A 20,640-nucleotide genomic window follows, 5' to 3' on the forward strand; every position below is an offset into this window, starting at 1 on the left:
AGATATGTCAGATACATTCTTAGTTTCTCTGAGAAAGAAGTTTGGTTTGAAGTTAGCCATGCTCCTGATGGTTCTCAAGTCCAAGCTGTTGGATTTCTTTTCTTTGAACATAACAGGAACTCCAAAGACCTGCCTATTCGAAGCACGACTGCTTTAAAGTTGAAAAACAACAGTAAAGTCTTGTTGCAAATGCTTTTTAAGCATTATTTTGCAACAATTGGAGGTGTGGACCATAATGGACGACCTCTTTCAAGAAGAGAAGACTTGAAAAGATCAACTTTCAAACATTATTTTGAGCTGTTCTCTGTCCTGATAGACTACATGATTGTCATTAATCTCATCATTAGTGCACCAACAAAAGATGATGCCACACCAACCAACCAAACCAAAAAGCATTTTATGACCTTCAAACGTTCTCTCAAGGACCGTTTGGTTTAAGGTTTTCCTCGATATCCATGAGTACAAGATTGTTGGAATCAAATAGCTGTGGCTGGTTCTACACGAAAATGTTGTCAAATTTTCATAAGAATAAGTAAAGTTCGTGCGAGATTGATATGATAAATCTTACATAAGAAGTTTATGCATCATAACAGAAGGTTCCTGAGTGGAAATAATGGGAAGAACATTCTTGCAAACTTCATTACTAAATAAAAAAATCAGCTGTTACTATACATGTCTTAATCAAAATTGCCAACTTTTCTCATAGTTAGTATTTAAAATACTGGAGGAAATGGATTTCTAAGAAAATTGGTGGGAGAGGCTTGTTTTCTGTTCATTATCAGCCTACAGAGGCACATGACCATCAGGCTTCCAAGTTAATTCTAAGAAGGCTAAGATGTGGTAGAAATAGGAGATGTTTGAATTCAAAAGCAGAATCCTCCCATCAGTCTAATTTAGCAGAACTTGAATGATATGATTATAACTCAGCCTTTGATTCCACATCTTCATCAATAGATTTCTTACTCACAGAAATTTGAGCGATCGATGAGACGGGTGTTTGAGGGGTCACATCACCTAATATTTTAGCTGTGAATGTTGTGGCCTCCGAATCAAGATCTGGCCATTCGGGAACGATTCTTCTCGCACCCTGATAATTGCAACTACTTTTAATGAATGACGAAGATGAAAAGACATACAAAAAAAGATATGGAGTGATTCGGGTTCTAAGATACATAATGAATTGAAGAAACAGTTGGACCTGAAGCTTCGGTTCTTTGGTCATGGGGTTGTTACAGAGATCGATGGTTTTCGCCTTCGATTTTGTGGTGTTGCCACACCATGACTCGCACCAGAGCCATTCTTGTGGTAGAGAGAAAATGGGCACAGTGTGCTGGGCGTAGTTAGGAAGATCCTGAAAAGCCAGCAAAATATATATTACAAAATTCCGAGTTTCATGTCGGAAAATTCAAACCATTTTGACATATTAAGTTTCCTTAAAACTAGGAACTATGAACTATTACAAAATTCCAACTAATTCCCTTTCATTCCTCAGCCACTTGAGTATCAACGCCACTGAAAGCTTCTCATATTTCAGATAAGACAGTCAACCACGCTAACATTAACTATGAAATAAATACTATATACATTATCTCGATGCAGATAGAGTACTATATGGTAATATGGTAAATGAAAATGCACCATAGAATGGGAACAAAATAAGAAATCAGGTGATGTAAAACTTCAACCATTATCTCAATGCTAATGAAGTATCACTTGGTATACTATTGCTAATAAAGCATTAAATGATGCCAAATTTACTTGCCTGATCCAAATTGGATAAACTATTCGGATCCTTGCTTAGAGATTCATAGAAAACTCTTAGATGATCTCCTGCTGCTGTTTCTCGGAATTTCTTTAAATCAACAACATATAATGCACTGTAGGAAACGGAAAGAAAAATATTAATGCATCACATTATTAGTAACTGCATCACATTAAAATGTAAAAGCTCTATTAGGAGAAGACTTTTTACATAATAAAAGACTACAGCCACACAGACTTTTTACATATCAAATTTTTCGGAAGAAATGGATTCTATTTGGCTCTACTGAACTACCAATGAAATGTAAGAGCCAAGATAAGATTTCTTGATGGAATTTTTCTCGAGGAATCAAAGCTTTACGACGCATTAAGTAGTTGGAAATGGAAATATCAGTGGAATTAATGCATGTGCATCATCTCAATAGATACAATCAACACAATACATCAGTCTCTACCTTATATGGTACGGTTTTCCACGTAGATGTTCTTTCCAGAATCCCTGTTCGTGAAAGGAAATAGTGAGGACAGGATGATACTGAAAATTAGTTACTGATAACAAGAAAGGAGATTGATATGTACTTGTCTCCAAAACCTATATCCATCCATATCCTTATTATTGTCACAAAAGGGTGTATATGCTAGTGGTTTTCCCTTGATATTCATGTCATAGAGTTCCCCCATGTCTGTCCGGACAATCTGATCAGCATCAACAAAAATGACCTGCAGGTAACATACGAACAATATTTTTCTTAGATGAGTAAATAAGCATGCAACAGATGATTGAGATATGAATAAGTTACACTAACATTTTGATATCTTGGTTCTTCTAAAAATTAGTTACAAGAAATCATGGTAGATTAGAATATTATGATGATACAGTACCTTTTCCAACGAAAGAGGGAAGATAACATCAAGAAATAGAATCTTATATGCCCAAATAATCCTCTGCTTTTCTTTCTGCTTATGCAACCAAGTCGGCCACTTGTACGTGATTAGTTCAAAATCAAAACCATATTCTTCAGCCATATGTGGTATTACATCCTGCTTATGTCACCAGAGAGCATAGGCATTAGGTGTCTAAACAAAATATTCTTAAAAAAAAAAAAAAAAAAAAAAAAGGNTTAACCTTAAACTGAGGGGATAGGTAGTTTTTTATAAACCAGAACTTCACTGGCCGACGTGTATTCTTTAGGACACTCAAGATCATGATTTTAAGAAAGCGTTCATACCTGCCAAGAAATATCATCAGAAAATGGACCATTTTACAAAAATTCATAGACTGCATGAAGTAATAAATATTGATAAAATTTCACTGCCCAGAAGAGAATAATAATAGCCACCTCATATATTCATGCTCATTACAAGCATCTATGTGTTCAAACTGCATGCAAGCGTAAATTTTTGCCTTTACGAAAAGAAATTGTGGTGCGATGGCTCGACTATTACAAATTTTATTTGTAGAATTGTTCTGATGAATTCTTCAAAGTTTGTGGATGACCAGGTCAAAGAAGATTTTCCAGTGGAGTCCACTCTTGATTCCTTAAAAAAATCATGTATTACGTGTGACATTATTATAATCACTCAAGCAAGCTTGTACTCACAATAATCTTGACTCTAAGAAACAAAGAAACACTTCTTTAAAGAAAGCTTGAAATCAGAACTGGAAGATGAATATGTATAAATTCCTTTTGTGCTGGCCTTTTTTCTTTTGTATTGTCTGCTTATAATCTTTCATTTGTCTCAAGGAGAGTGTAGTTTCTCGTTATTAATATATATATCTCGTGTGTGTGTGTATCTTTTGTGAATCGAGGCTTTTTTTTGTCTTCATATTGAATCTTGAATGACTCCTAATCAAGAACAGGCACGTCAAGAAGCAAACCATGTAATTCTGAGATAATTCTTTGAAGTAACATTCATAGTTAGCTACAAATGCCGAAAGCCGAAAACCAAAAAGAAGGAAATCATACCTACAGTTCTGTGTTGTAACTATTTTATTGATACTGATCATTATATATTAAGTCCCAATGCGATTAAGAATAGGGTAGAGACCACTACAGAGATGTAGCTTTCACTACCAAGAAGAAACTGATCATATCTCTAGAAACGTTATACTTACAGGTGTCCAGAAGCAATGGAGAAAATGTTTATTGTTTTTCCATGGCGCCCTCCTTTTCCTTTCTCCTACAGAGAATGAGTCAAGATTAGGATTAAAGAACATCTAGAATCAACAGGAGCATAAATAAAAACTTCCCCACACATGGGCTTTTGTTCATACTATCTTTTAAACGCATAGCTGAATCAACTAAAGCATCAACTATCATCTGAATTGAGGGCTTTCCGCGAAAGAAAAGTTCATAATAGCACCAAAAGCAAAAAAAAAAAAAAAAAAAAAAAAAAAAAAAAAAAAAAAAAAAAAAAAAAAAAANAAAAGTCAATAGCCCAACGGTAATACTAAGATGTAAGGTCGAAGTTCGAATGATAATTTACATCAACACAAGAAGATAGTGAACAGATAAGTTGAGAACTCACCAATGTCGTGCTTTTAGACTTTTTTGATTGATCATTGCTTCCAATCAATCCAGTAGCCCATTTCAAAAAATTAGAATTCCAATTAGTATGGCCTTCCTGCAGAAGAAAATAAAGCCACAATTATAGCAATGAATCTATCATGCACCAGGAAAGTTCTTCACCAACAATGAAATAGAAAAAGGTTAAATTACATATAGCTTTCAAGTTTATTTGTGATGGATCCAATTTTGTGTGTTTTCCTAAACGTTAAAAAATGCCAAATAAGTCTTTGAGCGCTCAATTTTGTGTCTAATAGGACCACAAAAAATTCAAAACTTTAATAAATTAACTAATCTACTCCGATATAAAATTAAATTTTATGTCCAACAAAATTGAAAGTTTACTTTATTAGACATTTTTGAAAGTATGACCTATGAACCACAAAATTGAAAATTCATAGTTCTATCACGTGTATTTTAAAGTTCTGTGACCAAATAGACACACACCTAAAAGTTGAACCAATAAAAAACAAGACTAATTGCTAACAATGATCACCCACTTTCTTATTCTCCAGCAAGTCGTCATCACCATCAGGAACCAACAATTTTTCATGCTCTTTTCCATTTTTCTTTTCTACTTCCATGTGAACGACTTTACCCCGCAAATCATCAATAATGATACGTTTTGACAATGTTTTATCCTGACTTCTATCCCCACCTTGCTTCAGAAGATAAAGTTCAGAACTTCTACCGGGAGCAAGTTGCAGGTACCAAACTCCAGGAGAAATTTTCATTTGCCAATAACCTAAGTTTTCCATTACAAGAGTATCAACCAAATGTGGTGTGCTATTTGTACCAAGAATTAACTGGAGTCCTCGGGGAGGTTCTTGATTTTTCTCTGAACAATGGCCTGAAAATAAATAAAAAAAGTTAATACATGTGGTAATACAGCCACCAAACCTTGTTTTTTCAGGCTGAGTTACGTCTACATTTCACCTAATATGTAAATCTGACACACTACTTACCAGTAAGAACAAGAGCTTCAAGTTCGAACACCGCTTGCAATGTCCGCGTGTCACCAATATTCTCAAGTAAAATATTATCCAGGTCATGACTGAAATTTGTGACGTGATGTAAGAAACAACACAAGAAGTTGAAATCAAAAGGAATATGGTATTGTTCAAACGAAACAATCTATTCAAACTTATATCATTATAAAACGAGAATATACTGGTAGTGGATAAACATACACAGCAATAACAGGCTCAACAAGCCATGGCTCTGGAACATCAAGATTCATCGTTAATGTCTTAGACAATGGCATATTTGCAAAGAATGCTTTAGGGCCATTTACGGTTACATCTGTACTGCTGAAATCATCCTGAAATTGTCATGAAGTCAGACACCAACCATGGGGAAAAACTTGTTTTAATGTAAACCAAAAGCCTTATTTAATAATTACCATTGAAGGCAGAACATAGCGGTAGTAATTCTTTAGAGGTAAATCAACAAGCGAACTCTGCCATGGAGAAGACATAACCAGGTTAATTCCTCGATAAATTAATGATTATCAAAGAAGTATTACTTGGATTTGATAAAATAGACACGCTTAACACCCTCAGGATATTAACTGTACGAGGTTTAGAACATCTCACCAGCGGATTTAATATGATCCTCATGCTTGGTTGTATGTATTTTGACAAAACACGAAGAATTGATGATAGCTTCTGGCCAGATGGACTTAGTGGATCAATAATAGCATCGATATGCATGCTAGAATTTTCATTATCAACGACAATGGCACTGTACAAAGTGAAAATAAAGAGAAGGGTGAGGGAGGCCTAAGAATTGGAATCTTGAAGTGTACTGCATAGCCACTGACATTGAACGTTAATCACAATGCTCGGGTTGTTCATAATATTTTCATATATCATTACAACGATTATTAGTCTGTCTTATTTCTGATGAAATTCAAAGGAAAAGAATAATTCATATATTAAGATTGAAATCCTTACCTAAATTCTGCATTCAAAATCTCAAAGCGTGCACTTTCGGAGCTTCGTTCCCGCTGAGCCATTGAGGATGAAACAAACATAATAACATCACTGAGGAAGTTGCTGGAGTAGGGTGGGATATCATGAAGAGTTAATACAAATCAAACATGTGAACACTAAATACAATAAATACTAAAAAAGTGAGACCAGTGAATTACATATGGATGAATATGAAATTTTGTTGGCCTTGTTTTTTTTTTTTTTTTTTTTTTTTTTTTTTTTTTTTTTTTTTTTTNTTACCAAAAAGAAAAAAGAAATTCTAAGGCCCTGTTCGATAGAGATTTTGTCTTTGGATTTCTTATTTTGTAAATCATGTTCATTCTAGCAATTTTTTCCTAGAGTTCCAACCAAGAAACATTTTGAACTCTAAGCCAAATTTTCCAAAATGAAAACAAGTTTTTAGTGTTTCTAGTTTTCAAAATTTGCTTGCCTTTTGAGAACATTTTTCGGAGGTAGATAACTAAACAAAAAAACTCTTAAGCTTAATTTTTTAAAAAGCAAATGGGGCTCCAATGAATGCATACAGTACAAAAGATAAGGAACAAAACAGAGTTAACTATGTTCTTCACTCAGGGAATAGCTAAATATTGTAATTACTTTGAATCAATGAACAGTTATTTTTAATTTTTTCCATTGCTTCCATGCATTTTAGACGATATTTCTGGCAGTAGTTTAAACTTTCAATGTTTTCTTATCAACTTCATACCTCGTAATTTTTCTATTCATTAATAAATAGAAAATTTACTTTGAATCTTTTTTTTTTTTTTTTTTTTTTTTTTTTTTTTTTTNCATATTTCTTGCCAGCTGATGAAACAATGAAAACTAAAAAAGTACTGAAACCTGCACTTTAAAAAACAAAGGCATATGTCCTCATTGCATTGGTTCTTTTTTCTACAATAATAAATAAATAAGGGGCAACCACTGGGTAAGTGGGGAAGCAAACCTTGTTAATCTGTCAGGATCAAAATCATGCCACTTCACTTCTTCAACAATTTCCACAATATGTTTTATTCTCCGCTTAAACTCTACTACTTCCAGTAGATTTAAGTCGTGACTCAAAAATGAGCTCTCATCAGTAAGAAGTGTAACCTAAGCGTGAATGAAATGTACGATTAAAAATGTTCCATAATATGCAGGCAAATATTTCTGGAAAATCATAGTCAAATTAACTGAACTCAAAACTAAAGTGAGGAAAAGAACTCACTCTTCCATTGGTGATAACTGCATTAACAATAGATTCAAGGCCAAGCTGCTCCGACAAAAGATGTTCCACCTCAGAACCATTATGCATGCAGAATATAACATTTAATACTATAGAACAAGGTGAAGATTTTTAGATGGAGCAACTAAATTGCTTGAAAATAAAAACATAGATAAAACCCACAAGTGACAGAGAAAAACAGAACAGGGAGAAATTTTATAGAAAGAAGTTTATCTTATCAAAAAGCTGCGACTGCAAAAGTTTAATTAATTATTTATTTATTTATCTATGAATTATTTTACCCTCTTTTTTTTCTTCTTTTTTTTTTTTTTTTTTTTTTTNTTTTTTTTTTTGCTTCCTTTGCGGAAAAAACCATGTTTGTGAAGAACTTGGGGAAACATATACACAAATATAATCATAGTAAAGCAAGCAAAGAGATGGACTTGAGTTGATTCTATCACAGAAATATCAAGGTAGATAGCCCATTGAGGTTTGAGGAAAGGAAATGTGTTTCACTCGAGCTTAGACAGTAAATAACCATGAATTCGTACTCAATAAAAGAGAATAAGATGACCACCCCCTCCCCCCCCTTCTGTCAGGATCAAAATCATGCCACTTCACTTCTTCAACAATTTCCACAATATGTTTTATTCTCCGCTTAAACTCTACTACTTCCAGTAGATTTAAGTCGTGACTCAAAAATGAGCTCTCATCAGTAAGAAGTGTAACCTAAGCGTGAATGAAATGTACGATTAAAAATGTTCCATAATATGCAGGCAAATATTTCTGGAAAATCATAGTCAAATTAACTGAACTCAAAACTAAAGTGAGGAAAAGAACTCACTCTTCCATTGGTGATAACTGCATTAACAATAGATTCAAGGCCAAGCTGCTCCGACAAAAGATGTTCCACCTCAGAACCATTATGCATGCAGAATATAACATTTAATACTATAGAACAAGGTGAAGATTTTTAGATGGAGCAACTAAATTGCTTGAAAATAAAAACATAGATAAAACCCACAAGTGACAGAGAAAAACAGAACAGGGAGAAATTTTATAGAAAGAAGTTTATCTTATCAAAAAGCTGCGACTGCAAAAGTTTAATTAATTATTTATTTATTTATCTATGAATTATTTTACCCTCTTTTTTTTCTTCTTTTTTTTTTTTTTTTTTTTTTTGATNTTTTGAGAAAGAGAAAGAGGGAGGTAGCATTTCGATTCAGAAACTAAACACACAATTTAACAAAAATTGGTATATACACGGCTCAAATACTTTCTCAGTTTGATTCAGGAACATTCTTATAAGAAACTTCGATTCAGGAACTAACCACACAATTTAATAAAAAAGTTGTATACCTGGCTCAAATACTTCCTCATTTCATCAACAAAGGAATCAGAGAAAGCTATCCTGTATGCTTTAGGTGGTAACTCATAAGCTTCAGCAAGCTCACAGACTTTCTCAATAAATTCTTGAGGGCTATCAACCGCTACTGAAGATTCAGGGATGAACTTTTGACTATATATTGAGCACACCCGATCTAGAAAATCTAATACTTTCTTTTTGTGGCTGCAAGAATAGGCAAAAAGAAAAATAATGAGTGTTAGCCAGTTAACACAAGCACATGTACTGTATATAGCCCCAGCTGCCACCCCTGAAAAAGGGAAAATGTGCCATCAAAATAGAACAAACCTATGCAATGATGCACTGATCTCAAAAACCTTCGCTAAGAGTAAACTGGATTCACTGGTATGGTTGCTAGTAGTAAAAAGGAACCCGACACGAGCGCTTTTAGATCCTCTGATCTGCATCCCAATATTAAAATTTTAATTAAGAATAAATTTTTCAATTTCTAATATTTGTTACAATTTAAAGCTTAAGAAAATTCATCACGCAGGTAATAACCAGATAGTGTAAGCCTTCTTTCAGCAACTTTATTCCTTTCTTTGAAGCAGCATCAATGACCAATAGATGGGTCACAGGTTTCAAATCGTCCATAGCTGGTAAATAAAAGTGGAATTTCATGAAATGTCTCTCTAAGCTAAAAATTCAATTAGATTATGCTTCGTTTTTCAAAAAACAAGATTTGTTGAATGGAAAAAAGGGAACATAATTCTTACTTCCAGGAGAATGCAAATATTTAAAGCCATTCAATAAAGACTCCCCTCCATGAGTGGACGCAAACATAGAAACAATACGTGGTTTCCCTTCAGCAACAATCTACATAAAAATGGACATAATGATGCAATAAGATCAATGAGATAGATAAATAACAAAAGTTTTTTTTTCTTTTGGAAAAGGATTTTTTTTTCTTGTTGTATGAAATTGCATAAAAGCTTCTCAATCAATCAGCACAAAAATCAGATCCTACAATCATACAGCATTTTGTCAATAGCTCACCTGTGGATTAAAGCGACTAAGGCCACTCTCTGATAAGAATGTTTCAAGCACGTCGGTGTGAGGAGATATATGCCCATAGTAAACTTGTTCCTGTATCCGAGGAAGCTCTTCGTTCATGGCATTTATCAGAGACTCCTGATCAATATAGATGCCAAAACATTATGTACAGAGGAGAACAGTAAGAGTTGACAAATCAAGTAAAAAGTATTCACTTGATGAAGTTATTTCATTTAGAAGCAAATAAAATTAACCAACTTGCAGAGAGTGATAGTTATGAACTTATAAGAAAGCAGTACAATGAGATGATCATAAAGTGTTCAGAAAACACCAAAAGAACCGAAAGAGATCAGCAATGCCAAATAAAAGGATACCAACTTTGTATGGTCAAAATATTTTATCTACAAGGGTAAATGTATTTCACGTTGAAATAATTACCTCGCTCGAATCAAATACAAGCCCATTCATCAAGAGAGAACACTCCAATTTAGATAAGCCAAGGGAAAAAGTAAACATGGAGCTTTCCTCAGCCAAATCTTTATAGGTTTGCTCCTTCTCCAGCTTTAGTAGCACGTCTTGAGGAGGAGATTTTGACTTGGGTCTATGAAAACGGAAAGAAGTCAACTGTTCTATATTATTGGTAATAAATAGATTTTGACACTAGTAACCATAAGAAAAGATGCAATATGTGATATTGGCGTTAACATCCATTAATGGAATTCAACATATTCAGTGAACTTACAGAAGAGTTTCCACAAAAGCTCCTTCAACATGATGCATTTCAGGAGCATCATCAGCTAAACCATCTGCTTCAAGCCGTAATTTGTTTACCTGATTCAATTCAATAAGTTCAGCAAAAAACCTGTCTGGCATCCTTTCGCAGCAGTATGTAATCCAATTTTGAGTCAATAAACCAAAACATTGGAAGTCATGCTACGATAACTAGTCTCCCACACTATTAGCAAGGAAACTTAGAAACATATGAATCGAAGACATCATTTTTTTTTTTTAAGCAATCGATGAATTGAAGACATCATATTTTTTTTAAGAAATCGAACTTTCTTCGAGAATAATTAAACAATATACAAGGACATGTAAATAAAACAAACCCACAAAAGGAGTCCGCAGCTAGATACAAGAACGGACTAATCCATAAGAATTACATCAAACTGAATATTACAGAGTCCGATTTTTGGAAGTCCATAAACATGCATTAAACCACACACCTCCTGAACTTCTTGCGGTAAGAGGTTTTTTTTTAATTTTGGACAATATTGCAGTAAGAGATTTTTAGATCAAAGAAAACATATCATTAGGTAAAATAGAAAGAAAGAAATATGTCCCAAATTGGCTTGGCTCATTTGGAGGTTAGTTTTTTTGTATGCCCCATACATACTTAAGTTTTCTTTATGAGAGCTCGGTTTTTATCAAAAATAATAATAATAATAATAATAATAAACAAATAAATATGTCCCAATTAACAACCAAGGGCAATTACAAAATCTATCCAATTGGAATGAACCAAAAAAATATATAAATAATAAAAATTGAATGTATAGTTTGCTGATTAAGAAGATGCTAACCAACAAGACGAAACAATGTGAACAAAGCTGCAGAACATACATTGCTCAAAAACTGAAAAGCCGTTTGAACTCCGTGGTTCTCCTTTAAATAAATGAACAGCTGTATCATCTGCAAAAACAGACATTCATCATAATAAGCAGTGTGATTTCAAGATCTTCAAACCAACGAAGTACCTAAATTGTCAATAGCTGAACATTGTGATTAATGATTAGAAGAAACCTAGAAATATTGTTGATATTGTAAATCATAGACAGTAGATGATAAATTGCATGCTGAGTCGAGTCAAAGATAAAATAGAAATAGAAATAAGTTACCAAACAGGAAGTATCTGCCTCGGATTTCGTTAATTCATCATCACCGCTTTCAGTTTGCTTGATAAATTTGGAAGAGTAGAGTAAAACCCCAAATCTAATAGGTAAATTGTTCTCATAAAATGACAGGATCATGTCAATTGTCTGCACGTTTGGATTTCATAATTAAGGAGAAGAAAATGATTTAGCGGCAACATCATTCTAAACAAAGAAATGGTTCAGAAAAATAAAAAACCTGTAGACCACAAACTGTTGCAGGATCAATAGCATAAACAGCATGAAATAGGTTTTTGCGGATGTAACGAACTTGTCCGGGAAAGACTGGCATTAAAATCTACAGGAGTTAAAGTATGTACTTAGAGATCGAAAAATGAAACAAAACTAACCATCAATCATTGAAAATGAGAATGTGATGCATTATTAAATTACCTCATTGATGTTGCTCCTCCATCGCTTATACATAGCATCTTCTTCCAAGTTGTTGAGGAAATGTACATGAGAAGAACGGAAGTCCACACGAAGCATGTCGGAATCAGCTGGAGGCAAACTTGACAGAAGTTTCTGAATAGTATGATGAGGAATCTGATTGTTGGCAAAATCAATTCATTAACAAACAAATTGGGACTTCAACTAAGTCAAAACACTTTTAACCTTAGGTGGTGTTTCAATGCTTGAAACTTGAGTAATAGAAACATCCTTATAGTTTTTTAGATGAAAAAACTAGACATTCATTGAGAAAAAAATGAAAGAATACACAGGCATGCAAAAAAGAAAACCCCACAAAAAGGAGTCAGACCATAAAGAGGGACTTCGGTCAAGAGAAATAAGGCCAAGCGATTAACAAAAGAGCCTAGAAAAAGAGAATCTAACAAGGGACCAAAGAATGCCAAAAGAATTCACGCCCTCAGAAGATTATATTGTTTCTCTCACCTCAAAGACCTCGCAGAATAGCACATTCTAACTTGCCACAAAGATCGCCCTTTATCACAAAGGACGGATAAAGGAAAACTCACTCCACATGTTATAATCCAAGTTCTCTGCCACCCTCTTGCAAATAATACAACAAAGAGACCCAACCACTAAAGAACCTCTAGTCGAGTTCCAATCCAAGGTGTTAACTCTTCCACACAAAACTTGTGACACAAAAAACTTCACCTTCCAAATTGAGAAGACAATAGAACCACCCACCAAAAAAGGATTGAACAAGCATTGGAAAGATAGCTAGAAGAAAAACCTTTGGAATGGCTAGGAGTCCGAAGGCAGGAATCACCCCTACTAAGGCAAAAAAGAGGAAAGGAAAGAAAGAAGAGTCAAGATATCTTATGTTTCCCTGTTGGTCAATAGGCGACGGAAACCCAAGCAAGGAGAAGGCATTGACTTCGTCTGATTGAGGATCGAAACAAGCGAGTGGTTCTTGAAGGAGGATAAATAATATAAACGAGGGAATAAATGGTTGACGGGCCTATCCCCCAACACTTGTCCTCCCAAAAATATGTTTCTTGTATGTCCCAAAGTCAATATGGATAAATTATAAAAAAAGAAAAAGAAAAGAAGAGGAAGGCAATCGTCCATGAGTTTTTGGAAGTGCCTTTTAAGCCCCTTCATCAATCCATTCAGAGGGATGAGGCCCGTACATGCTAACAAATTGAGTCAAAGGGTACCAGCTTCGTCATAGAGTCACCGAAGCCATTTAGCCAACAAGGTTATGTTTCTTTTCCTAACATCCCCGATACTTAAGCCCCCGAGTCTAGAGGCCTAGAGACCACCTCCGAATGCACCATGCCCCCAAGTCTAGAGGCCTAGAGATCACCTCCGCTTTCCCCTCAGCCACCCCCTCCCATAACAAATTTCTCATAAGCTTCTCTAATTCCTTTCCCTTCGAAGACGAGACTAAAAAGAGACAAAAAGTAAATAAGGATGTCACACTGATTGAATCGAAGTATGTCTCCCCCTTTGGAAAAAAAAAAAAAAAAAAAACCTTCTTCCAAAAAGCTAGTCTTTGTGGACCTTCCCAAAGACAGGTCCCAGAAGGAACTACCTCTAGGAGAATGATTCTCAGGAAGATCCACGTAACATGAAGGGAAGACCCCAACTTCACAACCCACAAGGTAATCCCTCTACAATCAGAAAAGTTAAAAATTAAAACTTCGTTGATAATTGGATAATGTCTTAGCTACATCTTTGATTAGAAAAGGATCTTTTCATATCACGAAAAATATAGTGAACTAATTCTTATCATTTAACAATAAATGATTATGGATAAAAGATGAAATTGCACGTCACAAGATTTTTTTTTCTTTTCTTTTCTTTTTCTTTTTTTCTTTTTTACTTCCTTTAGATTGGATTGGAGAANCTTCTTAGACAACAAGAATGGAACATAGCTCTCCAAACTCTTCTAATGGGACCTTCCTCATAAACTCAGCCACTTCTCAAGGAGATGCCGCATAACTTTTTACAATTGTACAGAAAAAGATTGTGGAGTTACCAAAAGGGCGTCCAACCAGTCATCAAAACAGTGAAAATCACCTAAAAGAGGGAGACTTTGGAAAAGGTGAATAGTATTAACCACTACTTTCAATAAATTTTTTTTTACCTTCTCTGAACCTTCAAAGCGAGGAAAATAGAGGAATTGGAGAGCGCAGATCAATTAAACAAAACAAAAAGGATCAACGAGTGAACTCAGCCAAATGATACTTGTCTTTCAATAGGGGTGGATCCAGATAATTTTTCAATTCTAAAAATTAAGAGGGAGAAATTAAAGTAAAAAAAAAAAAACTGTAAAATCTAAATTTTCTTTATATATATATATATTTTTCAAACTAATAAAATTTAGGGGCAATTCTTTGTTCTTCCTTCCGTTCCTTCTTTCTAAGCAAGTCATATTTTTTTAACTTGCTTTGTACCTTTTTGTTTCTAAATTATATATCTATCATAAATCGCAAGGAGAACTAAATTCTTTACCTTCAGTTTTGTAAATTGATCTGCCAACAATAAGTCCTTATGGATCATGTCAATCAACCTATAAAAGAGTGGGAGCAGGTTAAAAGATCCCACTGGTATACACTATGAACAAAAAAAAAAATTGGTGGACAATGGATGGAACCTAACTAATGATACCAAAAGGACAGGATGACAGTACCTCTGTGTAAAATGTAAATAACATTCCCTACTAAAGAGATAAATGTGTATGCATTATCCACAAAATTTTAAATAATGAGCTCAAGATCATTAACCTATTCAAATAGTAAGAATCTGAAACTTCAGGTAAACTAAAAATGACGTTGCACAGTCTAAAATGTTTAGAAGTGAAAGAAAGCGAAAATATCAAGGGGAGCATAAGCATTACAGATAGAGGTCAACATCTTCAATATTGATTAAAGCACCATTGAGAGCCATTAAGGACTTGCCAGGTGGAACCATGCGTTGATTAGCAGTTATTTCATCTTTAACTGAATCATTGAGCTGCAAAGCCAATCAGCAGAAAAACCAAAAATATTAATGGCAAAGACATTTCACACCATAAGGTCACTTCATATAGGGGTACCTTATAGAGCATTTACCTTCATGCGAGATAGTGAAGAAACTATGGTAGGAAAATTTTGATTTATTTCCTGCATTGACTGCAAAGGATCAGAGGCCTGTACTATTCTCTGTGCAGTTTGATGTCCCAAATCTGCCAAGAAGAAAGCAATTAATTAGGCTTTGAAACAAAGACACCAAGAGGGTATCATACAGTAAACTTAAAAGTCCAATTACCCTTCAGTTCCCACACATTAAGCGTGTCTGAAACAGTTGATGACAATAGATAATCCCTAAAAGCCATGATCTCAGATGTTAGCTCTGGTTTCCGTTCCTACGTGGAACAAAAAAATCTTTTCAACCTTAGTTACATGAGCCATAAGGTCTACCGGCTAAAATGAACCACGAGCATTCTAACAACACCATTACATTAACAATGTGGAAACAGATTAAGATATACCAGGTACTGTTTTGAAAATGAGCTGAATGATTGTAGAAAATGTGCTCAATAAATAATGAAAGAAAATGTAACCATCAAAGTGAATATCAATATAATGACCATTGAAGTAGACCATCCAAATCATTGCTTGACATAATATGATACAGCAATCACAAAAAATAAAAAATAAATAAAAAATGAAAAATAACTTGGTAAAAAAAAAAGAGACAAAGTATCTTGAAGGAAAACACACCAAAATCTTGGAAAATATGAAGCCTCTAACTTCTTGGCTGAGATCTTCAGTCCGAGGATCTTCCAAAGTGACACCTGCGATTCATAAGGCTATTTCATTTCAAGGCATCTAACCCAGAAAATTTTTAACATAAATGATGGAATAATGTAGAATGTCCCATTCCCCTACCCACTGAATTCATAGTAAATCAATCTATATCCCTTTTTTCCCAACTAGTATGAGACCTCACATTAACAAGGTAGAATGAAAAAAGAAAATGAGAAACATTTGTGTTGTTTAATTGTAGGAGTTCTGAGTCATATGAAAATCAAATCATCTAAAAAGAACATAATACAAAGATAGCATTTGCCAGCTTCAATCAAGCTGGAATAAAATTCTGAACAAGGCTGCATCAGAATAAACTGGGAAACCGAACTGACCTTTCTTAATCGCACTATCATCCATAGCCTTATATTCCATGTTCTTCAGAGCCAGTTCTACCCCATAACCACCCAAGTTCATGGAACCTCGTGCACCAACAGCTCCACAGGAATTAATTTTTACTTCACAGCCAGAAGGAATTACAGGTCGAACAACATATTTAACTTTTACCTGAAAATTTAATCAAACAGCATAAAATATATAGACATTAGAAAAAAAAAAGAACGTAACAAATAGTGCTGATACAATTAGCTAAATCATCAATAGAGTTAACAATATTTCACAAATATACTAGGTTGAAAATAAACACACAGTAGCTCTGGAATCATATTGAGATATACCCTCATAGTTTCAAGACCAAAACATAACCTTAATCTTAATTAATACAATGCGATTTTTCTTTTTTTCTTTTTTTCTTTTTTTTTTGTATCCATGGGCGTAGAACCAGCTTGCACACACCTCAACTATTCTCGTGGGATAACTATCTAGCCCTACTACATTTGGTTGTCAAGGCAAATTATAGAATATTAAATCTTAGGTAGGTGGTCATCACGGCTTGAAAGCTAAAGTTGTTCTCATTAATCCCCTTATTACTTACATGGCTCTTATCGACCAGTAGATTAACCCAGGGTGTTTAAATAATACAATGACAATAATGACCATAATACTTTCTATGCAATGAAGTATACATGTCTGAAACTTCATACATGTAATTCCTATGGCACAAGGGATGCCCTGTTTTATAAAATTTCATACTTCCTATGAAATGAAGAATCCATATTCCTCATAGAAAAAATTATAAAAGAACAATGAGCATAATATCAAAACAAACAATTGGAACACAAGCGATTAACCTCTTTGGCAGCTTTGACAAGGGTGACATGAAATTGCTTAAAGCAATCAGTTCCAAGGGCTCCATAAAGGATGGCTACTCTACTTTCAGAAGATGAACCAAAGTGAATGTGGTCAAAGTCATACAAATCGGGTGGCTGTATAGAATCCCCAACGCTGACAGCAAAAAATGAAATTATAAAAACATATTAAGAATAACATAATGTAGATAATGGAAATTTAAATATGTTCTCGGTGAAAAGGAAGAGGGCAACAAAAGAAAATGAAATAAGTATCCAGATTGCAGATCCTATATCCAATTCACCTGTTCCATCCACCAACAGTCCAATCAAACTAATTCCTTCATGAAAATCATAATGGGACACTGACCTTCCAGTTACGGATTTGATTTAAGTGAAAACTTTTCCTATGTACTTTCTAATTTCTTGGTGGATTTTTTAAAATCAAAATATTTTTAACTAGATAACAATGGGGTGTCTCAACTTGCTCCTTTTCCATCACAAAGCCACAACCATAGAATTCTTTACTTGCCTTACAATGTTCCTAATTAGGAAACAAATTGTGAGTATTGGATCATTGGTTGTATGTATTCGATCCTAATTTATCAAACCAATCAAACAATTATATTGCTTATGTATGAACCCGTATCAAATCAAACTCACCAGCTTAGTTTATGGGTCAGGTTGAGTTGGCTAATATGTCCTAGAAATGGTTTGTCCCAGTTGAATTTCTATACTGGTTTAATTCTAGTAAAACAATTCTTGTGAAATATCTACAACATCTCCTACACCTTAGACTGAGTTGGTTAATATTACTAACCTTTCAGCAGGATTCTCGAGCCACGTTAGCAATTCTGGAACATCGAAAAATAGGGATCCCCCAGTATCCACCCAACAACATTTTCCGCCAGGAGATTTTGGGTTCTGTCCAACAAGTGAAGTATCTGACTTCCTTCTTTCGATGCCTTCATTTCCTTCACCAACAATGTTGCAGTTGTTTTCTTCAGGCAGAGGAAAAGAGGAAAGCGATTCATCGGCTAACTGTCGGTAAAGAACCAATCTAGGAGACGCTGATCGTAGAATGAGAGAAAATTCAAATAATGAGGCCAGAGGCTCATTTAGAAGAAAACGTCCGTGCTTTAAAATCTTCTTCAGACAAGCCTTAGCCGTAGAAGCATCAGCATCATCACCATTTCCTTCCTCACGAAGCCAGACCTCAATAAAATCCCAGTAAAGATCTTTCCGTTCTTTAGCAAGTAATTCACTGTATTCAACAAAAATATAGAAGTCACCACATTGTGTAGAAACCAAAAACTTCACTCACAGTAACGATGAACATTTGTGGATATTGGCTGATAATAATTCGCTGATTGCAATTCAGCAGTTAAATTCTCATACATTTATTACTTCAATGCCTTAAAATTAAAAATAAGGCAAAATCAACTAAACCATCATTCATATAAGAACACAATAAAACTATGATCATGTCCACTTTAAAAACAAATGAAAAGTATTGCTCATACACAAGCATTGCCCTCAATGAACATTATTTTGATGACCCTGAATGAGAAAACTGGATCTCACTAAACAACAAATCCGAAAATGGCTAAAAGTTGAAACATAAACAACAAATGGAGCAGGACTTCATCTACATAACTCAATTTTCTTCGACAAGAATTGCTGATTAAAACTCCATTGAAGTAGCTACAAATCAACGAATACAAAACAGGAAAAGGAGAAGAAAAGCAAGAGTACCCAGCTTCTAGGAGAATTGAAGTGCCGGACCACTTGGCTTGAACCGCAACCTGCACGTTCTTCGGTCTTCGAATCTCAGCAAAAACTCCACTGCCTCCATAGATTGCCAACAACAATACAACGATCAGAGGTCGACACCCAGATCTAAAACAGCTCGTCCCCATTAGCAAAGCAAGAACAATCACGATCTTCACTTCAATTATTGAAATGCAGACACTCCATCATTGATGAGCTCGAAAGGAGATGAGTGGTGATAAATCAGAGACCGAAGGTTGCCGAGAAGATGATGTTCCGGAAGTGAGCCGCTCTAGCTCGGCGACGATGGAGAAGACTCCGCAGAGGAAGAAAACACCGCATGGTTAGACAAAAGGCATTGTCGTTATTCTACATACTATTGGAGGGCAATCTTGTCATTTCACATGGCTCCTGAAAATTAACCGGATTTAGATTGTAAAACGAACCGGCCCACCACCATCCAAATAAGCCCAATAACCCGAAGAGTCGGCCCACTAATCCTTATAGTAATATTAATGATTTAATTAATATTATTTCACTATTTTAAATCAGAAAAAAAAAATTATTATTTTCATAATTAAATAATTAAAAAAATCAATTTTGAACAATATTTGAAAAATGGCACCGAAAAAGACTGTTATGGGTTGGGTCAATCATTATTGGTTGCCCCCATCACTAATAAATGCCAAATAAAATGGCCTTTAAAACAAGGATGGATTGGTAATTGGCCATACCCTTTTTCAATAAGGGCCACATGTTTCTATTTCCCTTTTAAAACGTCAAAAAAAAAAAAAAACATGTTTTTTTTTTGTGGACCAAATATGTTTTAAAAAAAGGTTGCATTTGGTCGTTTCATATACATTCTTTTGAAATGTTACGTTAAGAATCTATCTCCTACCCAAGGTTATATACTGTGAGCCGTTGTTGCTACTCTCTTGCTTGCTTACATAACGTCTCTTTCAAAAATCTCTCTTTACCCTCGTTTTCGAAAACCTTCTCTTAAACCGAGGCTAGAGGCTCGAGCATACGTCGCTTGGCCATAGGCGACGTAAGAACGAATTGGCTTAGCTCACTTGTCGTTGGAAAGTGAGTGCCACACAATCGCAAGTTCGCTGCCATCGACAGTGACAAGTGAAAAAACATAGAACATTGACTTATTCAACCTTTTTATAGTCAAACTCATTTTTATATTCATTAATTTTAAAAACTTTGAATATATTAGGGACATATTAAATACAATATTAATGTCGATGACTATATTAGACCGTGTTTATAGTCTATAAATTTATTAAATATAAAATTAAAAAAATCCCGAGATACTAGATAGGCAATTCAACCGAAAGTATGGTCGATACTTTAAAAAATGTAGTAGGTTTGTATTGTTTGTGAGAATTTGAGCCACACAAAAGCTCTTTTGTAAAGTATTTTATTTCGACACGTAAAATAATATATGCTTAGTGGTTGATTTAATATTGTCCATTGATATATATTATTTGTCTCATTATTATTATTATTAATGAAAAAAATAAATTTTTTCAAAGAAAGGAAAATAAAAAAAAAAAAAAAAAAAAA

General features: G+C 34.4%; 1 protein-coding gene across 1 annotated transcript; it reads right to left on the reverse strand.

Annotated features, from left to right (window-relative positions):
- Positions 1-611: 611 nt before the first annotated feature.
- LOC111809800 (UDP-glucose:glycoprotein glucosyltransferase-like) lies at positions 612-19,396 on the reverse strand. The gene is made up of 37 exons (XM_023696230.1): positions 19,054-19,396; positions 18,119-18,562; positions 17,302-17,455; positions 16,447-16,618; positions 16,028-16,101; positions 15,573-15,669; positions 15,377-15,489; positions 15,163-15,278; positions 14,778-14,835; positions 12,246-12,398; positions 12,052-12,150; positions 11,820-11,960; positions 11,545-11,613; positions 10,664-10,752; positions 10,360-10,522; positions 9,925-10,059; positions 9,645-9,744; positions 9,430-9,524; positions 9,217-9,329; positions 8,883-9,093; positions 8,368-8,436; positions 7,266-7,411; positions 6,284-6,385; positions 5,924-6,071; positions 5,731-5,787; positions 5,519-5,649; positions 5,294-5,382; positions 4,829-5,178; positions 4,291-4,386; positions 3,878-3,942; positions 2,888-2,990; positions 2,644-2,802; positions 2,341-2,481; positions 2,217-2,260; positions 1,763-1,877; positions 1,199-1,351; positions 612-1,087 (listed from the first exon to the last, which is right to left on the reverse strand). Exons 1-37 carry the CDS (start codon positions 19,215-19,217, stop codon positions 917-919), a joined length of 4,899 nt encoding a protein of 1,632 aa, XP_023551998.1. The 5' UTR covers positions 19,218-19,396; the 3' UTR covers positions 612-916.
- Between the last annotated feature and the right edge of the window lie 1,244 nt (positions 19,397-20,640).

Source organism: Cucurbita pepo, chromosome LG14 (genome assembly GCF_002806865.2).
Source record: "Cucurbita pepo subsp. pepo cultivar mu-cu-16 chromosome LG14, ASM280686v2, whole genome shotgun sequence".
NCBI classification, from domain to species: domain Eukaryota; kingdom Viridiplantae; phylum Streptophyta; class Magnoliopsida; order Cucurbitales; family Cucurbitaceae; genus Cucurbita; species Cucurbita pepo.

Coding starts and splice junctions, on each gene's coding strand:
- LOC111809800 (XM_023696230.1), bottom strand. CDS start 19,217: ATGGGGACGAGCTGTTTTAGATCTGGGTGTCGACCTCTGATCGTTGTA. Junction 9,525..9,644: donor ATATTTGCATTCTCCTGGAA/GTAAGAATTATG, acceptor TTTATTTACCAG/CTATGGACGATTTGAAACCT. Junction 1,878..2,216: donor GGAAAACCGTACCATATAAG/GTAGAGACTGAT, acceptor CGTTTCCTACAG/TGCATTATATGTTGTTGATT.